This window comes from Danio rerio, chromosome 15 (assembly GCF_049306965.1).
Source record: "Danio rerio strain Tuebingen ecotype United States chromosome 15, GRCz12tu, whole genome shotgun sequence".
Taxonomy (NCBI): Eukaryota; Metazoa; Chordata; class Actinopteri; order Cypriniformes; family Danionidae; genus Danio; species Danio rerio.
The window spans coordinates 3,091,980-3,102,500 of NC_133190.1; the positions used below are offsets into that span (position 1 = coordinate 3,091,980).

Genomic DNA, 10,521 nt, shown 5'->3' on the forward strand with positions numbered 1-10,521 from the left:
CCAACATCAGATTTCCAGTGTGAACAAATTCATGTTCCAGTCAGTCCCGTCCATGTCTCTCAAGGTTCGATTGAGATTACATAAAAAAAAAAAAAAATAAATAATAATAATAAAAAAATCACATTTTAAAGCATTTCCGCGAAGAAAATACTGCAGGATTAAAATGAAAGAACACAGAAAACTTACCACTGGCTTGCACATGGAGTTTAATCGTTCCTGAAGGGCCTTGGCTTCTTCGTCCAGTTCTACAGACAGAAAAGTATCTAGGTAAAAAACTCCATGCACGTCTTCCTTATTCACATGAAAGTAATTTATTTTCCATGAATGGATCAGCAGGGTGTTGATGTTAATGCTTGACACTATTGCCATGACAAGATCGCCATGGTGACATCACAACCAAGCGGCAACCTCCCGCTCTCCCTCAGGAAGCTAATTCGGAAGCAACTGAAACTGCAATTCTTCGAATTGCGCTAGTCCTGGCTCCATAATAGAGCAGATTTCTATTGAGCCCACTGTTAACTTTACTTGACTTTACAGCAAAAAAAAAAAAGATGTTTAGAGCCTGGTACAGAGAAAGATTTTAGTGTATATAGCTAATATTAGCCTTCATGACAACTGTGAGGTGGTGAATTTTTTAAGTTATATTAAGTCTGCATAATTAAGAGCGTGGCCTTCCTAATATGAAGTTTAATTGTAAGCTTGGCAAGCAATTTTGGAGAATTTGATGTTTCCCCATTTAAACAGACTGCCCGAGAGGCATTTCAAAGATAGTCGACGAGTGAAATGACTTGCCTTAAAATACAAATGAAATCCAAACTAACCCTATGATTTTGTTAGCTCACATTGCGAGTTTTGTAGCGAACAATTCATCGGTGCATGTTATTAAGAAAAAAAATCTTGCCCTTCTAATCTCTTGACAACAAACAGAAATGGTGAGGAGGACGTATCTATTAGGTCGTAATCACTCTCTGCAACCCTTTTCCAGATTTTTCTGAATGAAATGACTACTTTACTATATCCAATCAGCTCACAGTAGAAAAAAGCCACGCCCAATGTTGTCTCATTTAATATTCAATTTCTCTAGAAACTGCGTCACAAAAACAGTCACAGCTTCCGGTTCATGCAGAGTTTAAAGGGACTTTGCTTTTAAACTTCTGCAGCTAGCAATGGGCCAAAAGCAACTCGACGGACCCTGAATTTAATTTGGCATTGTTTGCAATCAATCGATTTAAAGTAAATGAGAAGCACCAATGTTGCCCCCCTGTGTGAATGGGGGAGGTAATAGATAGAGCAGTAAGGGTCCGCTGGTGTACAGTAGCTGAAGCTGAGTTCCTCCAGGCTGGAGTTGGTTAGCACTGATAAATGACTGAGTCAGTGCAGGGTAATTACTGCTAATGTCATCTGCAGCAGCTTTAAGCCCAGACAGCTAATGAGAACAGAAATGAACAGCTCGAGAGACGGCCTGCCCCCTGGAGACCAGTTTCACGCCCAATGGGTTCCTGTATCAAAGTCTACCTGAAAGTTTTGATACGACTGTCCTAGGACGATGAAGAAGCCTTAATGGGTCTTTGGTGTCTGTTATTGCTGATAGCTATTGTTAATAGTTCACAAGCTGAAGTTATTGCATGTAGTGTCCTACTCTACACTACTTTACTAGTGTCCCACAATACTCCACTAGTGTCCCACCCTACTCTACTAGTATCCTACCCTACTCTACTAGTGTTTCACTCTACTGTACTAAAGTCCTACTCTACCCCACTCTACTAATGTCCTACTTAACTCTACTAGCATCCAACTTCTGTGCAGCGCCTGAAACTACGGATACTGGAAGCCTATTCTACCGGACGAGTGTCCGACTCTAACCGACAAGTGTCCGACTCTTCTCTATCAAACAAGTGTCTGCCTCTTCTCTATTATATGAGTGTCTGACTCTCCTCTATCATATGAGTGTCCAACTGTACTATAGGATTGTCTGGCTCTTCTCTATCATACGAGTGTCCGACTCTTCTCTATCATACGAGTGTCCGACTCTTCTCTATCATACGAGTGTCCGACTCTTCTCTATCATACGAGTGTCTGACTCTTCTCTATCATACGAGTGTCTGACTCTTCTCTATCATACGAGTGTCCGACTCTTCTCTATCATACGAGTGTCCGACTCTTCTCTATCATACGAGTGTCTGACTCTTCTCTATCATACCAGTGTCTGGCTCTTCTCTATCATACGAGTGTCCGACTCCACTATACGAGAGTCTGACTCTACTATACGAGTGTCTGTACGAGTGTCTGACTCTATACGAGTGTCTGACTCTATCATACGAGTGTCTGGCTCTTCTCTATCATTACGAGTGTCCAACTCCACTATACGAGAGTCTGACTCTACTATACGAGTGTCTGTACGAGTGTCTGACTCTATACGAGTGTCTCTATACGAGTGTCTGACTCTATCATACGAGTGTCCGGCTCTTCTCTATCATACAAGTGTCCGACAGAACTATAGGAGTGTCTGACTCTTCTCTATCATATGAGTGTCCAACTGTACTATAGGATTGTCTGACTCTTCTCTATCATACCAGTGTCCGACTCTTCTCTATCATACGAGTGTCCGACTCTTCTCTATCCTACGAGTGTCTGACTCTTCTCTATCATACCATTGTCTGACTCTTCTCTATCATACGAGTGTCCGACTCTTCTCTATCATACGAGTGTCTGGCTCTTCTCTATTATATGAGTGTCTGACTCTTCTCTATCATACCATTGTCTGACTCTTCTCTATCTTACGAGTGTCCGACTCTTCTCTATCATACGAGTGTCCAGCTCTTCTCTATCATACAAGTGTCCGACAGTACTATAGGAGTGTCTGACTCTTCTCTATCATATGAGTGTCCGACTCTTCTCTATCATACGAGTGTCTGACTCTTCTCTATCATACCATTGTCTGACTCTTCTCTATCATACGAGTGTCTGACTCTTCTCTATCATACGAGTGTCTGGCTCTTCTCTATCATACGAGTGTCCGACTCTACTATACGAGAGTCTGACTCTACTATACGAGTGTCTGACTCTTCTCTATCATACAAGTGTCCGAATGTACTATAGGAGTGTCTGGCTCTTCTCTATCATATAAATGTCTGGCTCTTCTCTATTATACGAGTGTCCGACTGTACTATAGGATTGTCTGACTCTTGTCTATCATACGAGTGTCCGACTCTTCTCTATCATATGAGTGTCCGACTCTTCTCTATCATATGAGTGTCTGACTCTTCTCTATCATATGAGTGTCCAACTGTACTATAGGATTGTCTGACTCTTCTCTATCATACCAGTGTCCGACTCTTCTCTATCATACGAGTGTCTGACTCTTCTCTATCATACCATTGTCTGACTCTTCTCTATCATACGAGTGTCTGACTCTTCTCTATCATACGAGTGTCTGGCTCTTCTCTATCATACGAGTGTCCGACTCTACTATACGAGAGTCTGACTCTACTATACGAGTGTCTGACTCTTCTCTATCATACAAGTGTCCGAATGTACTATAGGAGTGTCTGGCTCTTCTCTATCATATAAATGTCTGGCTCTTCTCTATTATACGAGTGTCCGACTGTACTATAGGATTGTCTGACTCTTGTCTATCATACGAGTGTCCGACTCTTCTCTATCATATGAGTGTCCGACTCTTCTCTATCATACCATTGTCTGACTCTACTCTATCATACGAGTGTCCGACTCTTCTCTATCATACGAGTGTCTGACTCTTCTCTATCATACCATTGTCTGACTCTTCTCTATCATACGAGTGTCCGACTCTTCTCTATCATACCAGTGTCTGGCTCTTCTCAATCATACCAGTGTCCGACTCTTCTCTATCATACGAGTGTCTGACTCTTTTCTATCATACCATTGTCTGACTCTTCTCTATCATACGAGTGTCCGACTCTTCTCTATCATACGAGTGTCCGACTCTTCACTATCATACGAGTGTCCGACTCTAATATAAGTGTCCGACTCTTCACTATCATACAAATGTCTGACTTTACTATACAAGAGTCCAACTCTACTATAAGATATCCGACTCTTCTCTATCATAAGAGTGTCGACTCTACTATACGAGTGTCCGACTTTACTATACAAGAGTCCGACTCTACTATACGAGTATCCGACTCTTGTCTATAATAAGAGTGTCCGACTCTACTGTACGAGTGTCCGACTCTTCTCTATCATACAAGTGTCCGACTTTACTATACGAGAGCCTGACTCTACTATACGAGTGTCCGACTTTACTATACAAGAGTCCGACTCTACTATTCGAGTGTCCGACTCTTCTCTATCATACAAGTGTCCGACTTTACTATACAAGTGTCCGAGTCTTCTCTATCATACAAGTGTCTGACTTTACTATACGAGAGCCTGACTCTACTATTCGAGAGCCCGACTCTACTATGCGAGAGCCCGATTCTACTATGCGAGAACCCGACTCTACTATAAGAGTGTCCGACTCTACTATAAGAGTATCTGACTCTACTGTACGAGTGTCCGACTCTTCTCTATCATACAAGTGTCCGACTTTACTATACAAGAGTCTGACTCTACTATAAGATATTCGACTCTTCTCTATCATAAGAGTGTCGACTCTACTATACGAGTGTCCGACTTTACTATACAAGAGTCCGACTCTACTATACGAGTATCTGACTCTACTATATGAGTATCCGACTCTTCTCTATCATAAGAGAGCCCTACTCTACTATGCGAGAGTCCGAATCTACTATGCGATAGTCTGACTTTCACCATACGAGTGTAAAAGGACACTTGTATAGTAGAGCAGGACACTTATATAGTAGTGTTCTATTCTACACTACCAGTGTCCGACTCTACCAGTGTTTGACTATTAAACCACTGGTCCTACTTTACTAAACCAGTGGTCCTACTCTACTAGTATCCACTCCATCTCCCTCCCTACCTCCAGGCTCCACCTCCTTCTTTCTCACTGGGCTTTTACCCAGGCGGGTGATGGTGTTGCTGGGCTGTGCCTGATCCACGTTGCTCTTACCCTCCAGCCCGTTCTGGAGCTCTCCTGCTGCTCCTGCAGGGGGTGTCCCGAGGTTCTTCTGTGGGGACGGAGGGGGACTGTCTTTGGAGAGCGCCAGGCCTCCACCTCCACCTCCCACCCCCTGCTTATCCTTCAGCTTCTTTTGCAGACGCTCGTAGGTTTTACAAGTCCTTTCATCTCGATGAGCGAACGCCGCCCGGCCGTGTTGAGGGTGAGTTTCTGAGGAAGTACAAAAAAGTACATTTATTTATTTAGCTTTTTTTAATTTAATTTACTTAGCTTTTACTGTTTGTTATTTATTTTTATTCAGCTTTCATTTGTCTTTATTTATTGATAAATTTGTTGATTAATCACGATTAATCGTATCCCAACTAAAAGTTTGTTCTGACATAAAAATATAAGTATGTACTGTGTATAACGCTCATTGGCCACTTTATTAGGTACACCTTACTAGTACCGGGTTGGACCCCATTATGTCTTGACAACTGCCTCAATCCTACATGGCATAGATTCGACAAGGTACTGCAAATATTCCTCAGAGATTTTGCTCCATATTGACATGATAGCATCACACAGTTGCTGCAGATTTGTCGGCTGCACATCCGTGATGCAAATCTCCCTTTCCACCACATCCCAAAGGTGCTCTATTGAATTGAGATCTGGTGACTGTGGAGGCCATTTGAGTACAGTGAACTCATTGTCATTCTCTTCTGACCTTTGGTATCAACAAGACATTTCCACAGAACTGCCACTCACTGGATGTTTTCTCTCTTTTGTACCATTCTCTGTAAACCATTGGGATGGTTGTGCGTGAAAATCCCAGTAGATCAGCAGTTTCTGAAATACTCAGACCAGCTAGTCTCGCACCAACAACCATGCCATGTTCAAAGTCACTTAAATCCCCTTTCTTCCCCATTCTGATGCTCGGTTTAAACTGCAGCAGATCGACTTGCCCATGTCTAAACGCATTGAGTTGCTGCCATGTGATTGGCCGATTTGAAATTTGCGTTAACGTACAGTTGAACAGGTGTACCTAATAAAGTGGCCGGTGAATATACTTAAACGCACATCTCGTGTCTCTATTGATATACTGTGATTATGATGCGATTATTCATGATTATTAAGTGCCCATGTGTGCGTGCGTGTGTATGTTCACTGACCCTGCTCCGAGTAGATGGCTGGGTGTGCTGGGTGGTACTGGGAGATGTACTGGGGGATGTCTCCGGTTCCTCCAGCGAGGCCTGAGTACAGGTGCGGGGGAGGGTGCATGATGTGTGGGTGCGGGATGAAGGCCTGCAGGTGGGTGTGGGGTGGAGGATGGGGCGCGTGGTGGAGCGGAGAATGGGCCCCCGGATGAAACTCCGTCTGAGGCAAGACCAACACCCGCCTCACGCCATTCTCCTCAATGATCTACACAGACAGACAGAGCAAGAGACCTATAGTAAAGACCTTGAATACCTCAAGCTGAACCAGAGGACAAGCTGCCATGGCTTTAAGGTTTCTCATCAGTCAAATGATAATAAAAGCAGCACACACATCATTAGACAATACATTTTATTTCAGAGTATTTAGCCTGATTTGAGCTATATGTCTTAATATACACACTTTTGTAGTGATATTTTTCTTTTTTATTTACTGTGGCTGTGGACAAAGTTTTGTAATGGTCTTCATGCTTTTATCAAACTGACCACTGACCTGTTGAACGTATCCAGGAGGCACATAGATTTGAGGCACTGAACCGTTTGGGGACATCATGGGAACCTGAGCAGGACCTGCGGAGGAAACATTTAGAACATTAATAACTGTTCATACAAACTGTTCATGAACATCTGAGATAAAGTGCTTTGAAATTCAAGGGTCATGGCCTGATTCATTTCTAAATAAATCAGAATTTGATTTTAAATCCGTATGTTTAAAGTGAAATAAAAAAAACTATCTGTTATGCCAGTAGTGCCAATAGTAACTTTTCGTTTTTCCATCAATCTCACTGCAGGGTGTAACTACAGATGACTCAAGCTTTAAATAGGAAAAGTATCACAATTTTTTTTAAAACAAAATGCTAATGGTCTAATTTGATTCAATTAATTATGCTAAGCTAAGCTAAAAAAGTGGCCAGAACAAGAAATCTATGGAATAGATTCAAAAATGATCCAAGTGAAATGTTTAACTTGAGGAAACTAATAAATTAAGCATTTTCCCAACAAACAAACAAATAAATAAATAAATACATTAAAGCAGAGTGTTCCTTTAAACACTTAGCATCTCAGAAAAAAATAAAATAAAATAAAAACAATCGCCATTTTCACTGAACATTGCAGTTCACCTTCACATCAAAAAACGTTTGTTTTTTTGTGTTTTATTTTTACAAAATGTTAATGGTCTAATTCAATTCAATGACTTATGCTACGCTAAGCTAAACAGGAGGCTAGAACAAGAAATTTATAGGATAGGTTCGAAAATGATCCAAGTGAAATGTTTAACTCGAGGAAACTAATTAATCAATTTTCCAACAAACAAATTAACAAACAAATAAACAAATAAATAAATACATAAAGCAGAGTGTCCCTTTAAACACAAAGCATCTCAGAAAAAATCGGCCATTTTCACTGAACATTGCAGTTCACCTTCACATCAAAAAACTTTTTGTGTGTGTGTGTGTGTGTTCTATTTTTACAAAATGCTAATGGTCTTATTCAATTTAGTTCATTATGCTAAGCTAAGCTAAAATTGTTCCCATCAGAACAAGAAATCAACTGAATGAATTCAAAAATGGTTCAAGTGAAATGCTTAACTCGAGAAAACTAACAAACTAAGCATGCTTCCAGCAAACAAAAAGATAAATAAATATATAAAGTGGAGTGTTCCTTTGAACACAAAGCATCTCAGAAAACGCTGTCCTTATCTATTGCAGAGAGCAGTTTACTTTCACATGAAAAAAGTCTGGGATTTTTTTTAATGAAATGCTAATGGTCTAATTCGATTCAATTCATTATGCTAAGCTAAGCTAAAAGTTACTCTGCCAGGACAAGAAATTGACTGAATTTATTAAAAAATGGCTCAAATTAAATGTTTAAGTCGAGGAGACTAGTAAATTAAGCATTTTGTCAAATAAATAAAAAAGTGGAGCGTTCCTTTAAACACAGAGCATCTCAAAATAATCTGGCATTTTACAGCAGAGTGCGAATCACTTTCACATCTAAAAAGTTTGGGATTTTATTTACAAAATGCTAATGGTCTAATTCGATTCGATTCATTATTCTAAGCTAAGCTTAAAGTGACTCGACTGAACAGATTCTAGTGAAATGTTTGACTGAAGGAGACCAGTATATTAAGCATCTAAAATAAATATATGAAAAAGCCGAGTGTATCTTTAGACACAATACATCTATAAAAATAAAAAAATAAAAAAATAAAAAAACTGCCATTTTTACTGTGGTGTGGATCACTTTCACATCAAATGTATATATATATATATATATATATATATATATATATATATATATATATATATATATATATATATTTTATTTTTATTTTTTTAAATGCTAATGGTCTAATTCGATTCAATTCATTATGCTAAGCTAAGCTAAAAGTTACTCTGCCAGAACAAGAAATTAACTAAACGGATTCAGAAATGGTTCAAGTGAAATGTTTGACTCTAGGAGACTAGTAAATTAGGAATTTTCCAAAAACTAAACAAATAAATAAATAAATAAAGAGTGGAGTGTTCCTTTAAACACAAAGCATCTAAAAAATTCTGGTATTTTCACTTCACTGTGCAGTTCACTTTCACATCAAAAAACTTTTGTTTTTGTGTTCTATTTTTACAAAATGCTAATGGTCTAATTCAGTTCAATTCATTATGCTAAGCTAAGCTAAAAGTGTTCCCACCAAAACAAGAAATCAACTGAACAGATTCAAAAACAGTTCAAATTAAATGTTTAACTCGAGGAGACTACTAAATTAAGCGGTTTTTATAAAAATAAATAAAATAAAAAAGCGGAGTGTTCATTTAAACACAGAGCATCTCAAAATAATCTGGCATTTTTACAGCAGAGTGCGGATCACTTTCACATAAAAAAATCTGTTTTTTAAAATGAAATGCTAATGGTCTAATTCGACTCAGTTCATTGTGCTAAGCTAAGCTAAAAGTGACCCCACCAGAACAAGAAATCGACTCAAAAGATTCAACAATGGTTCAAGTGAACAGTTTAACTCTAGGAGACTAGTATGTTAAGCATTTTTTCAACTGAATGAATAAAAAAATAAATAAAAAGCTGTGTATTCCTTTAATCACAAAGCATTTCAAAACAATCAGGCATTTTTACTGCAGAGTGCAGTTTACTTTTACATCAAAAAATGTCTGTTTTTTTTAACAAAATGCTAATGATCCAATTGGATACACTTCATTATGCTAAGCCAAGATAAAAGGTACTCTGCCAGAACAAGAATTGAACTGGATTCAAAAATGGTACAAGTGATCTGTTTAACTCTAGGAGACTAGTAAATTAAGCCTTTTCCCCAATCAATCAATCAATCAATCAATAAACTGGAGTGTTCATTGAAACACAAAGCATCTCAAAATAATCTGTCATTTTTACTGCAGTGTGCAGTTCACTTTCACATCAAAAAACATCTGTTATTTAATAAAATGCTATTGGTCTAATTCAAATCAATTCATTGTGCTAAGCTAAGCTAAAAGTGTCCACACCAGAACAAGAAACCGACTCAACAGATTCAACAATGGTTCAAGTGAACAGTTTAACTCTAGGAGACTAGTAAATTGAGCATTTTTCCAATCAATCAATCAATCAATCAATCAATCAATCAATCAATCGGAGTGTTTATTGAAACACAAAGCATCTCAAAATAATCTGGCATTTTTACTGCAGTGTGCAGTTCACTTTCACATAAAAAACATATGTTTTTTAATAAAATGCTAATGGTCTAATTCAAATCAATTCATTATGCTAAGCTAAGCTAAAAGTGTCCCCACCAGAACAAGAAATCGACTGAACAGGATTAAAAATGTTTCAAGTGAAATGTTTAACTCTAGGAGACTAGTAAAATTAGCATTTTTTTCAACCAAATAAATAAATAAGTGGAGTGTTTCTTTAAACACAGCATCTAAAATCAATCTGTCATTACAGAGAGCGGTTCCCTTTCACATCAATAAACTTCTGCTTTTATTGTTTGTTTTGGTTTTGTGTTGTTTTGGCCCAGCATTGATAAGCATATTTAGTTCGTCATTGCAAGCAACTCCTGACATTTACTTAGCCGGGTAAAGAACCCCTCTGAGCTGAATGTGTCTGCATGGCAGCAGATAAAACAGCAGTTCAGTGGAAGTTTTAGCAACTGGAGTGTTTGTGCGACTCCGCAAAGCCTGTTACAGATCAGCTCTTTCATGCGCTCCTGACACTTTCACTTTCAGAAAAAGACCTGAGCCGGATGATGCAAAGGACAGCAAA

The 10,521-nt window shown here is 38.8% G+C and overlaps 1 protein-coding gene across 10 annotated transcripts in view; it reads right to left on the bottom strand.

Moving 5' to 3' along the window:
* fndc3a (fibronectin type III domain containing 3A) overlaps positions 1-10,521 on the bottom strand; it is a 143,376-nt gene that overhangs the window by 47,151 nt on the left and 85,704 nt on the right. For 5 of the 10 annotated variants that reach the window (XM_073924233.1, XM_073924234.1, XM_073924239.1 and 2 more), the window contains 4 exons: positions 6,749-6,825; positions 6,214-6,463; positions 5,054-5,272; positions 187-245 (listed from right to left, as the gene is read on the bottom strand). In XM_073924233.1, the coding sequence (XP_073780334.1) occupies positions 187-245; positions 5,054-5,272; positions 6,214-6,463; positions 6,749-6,825 (605 nt within the window). Of the gene's footprint in view, positions 1-186; positions 246-4,963; positions 5,273-6,213; positions 6,464-6,748; positions 6,826-10,521 lie in introns of all 10 variants that reach the window. The other 5 variants (XM_073924230.1, XM_073924231.1, XM_073924236.1 and 2 more) reach the window with 1 other exon arrangement.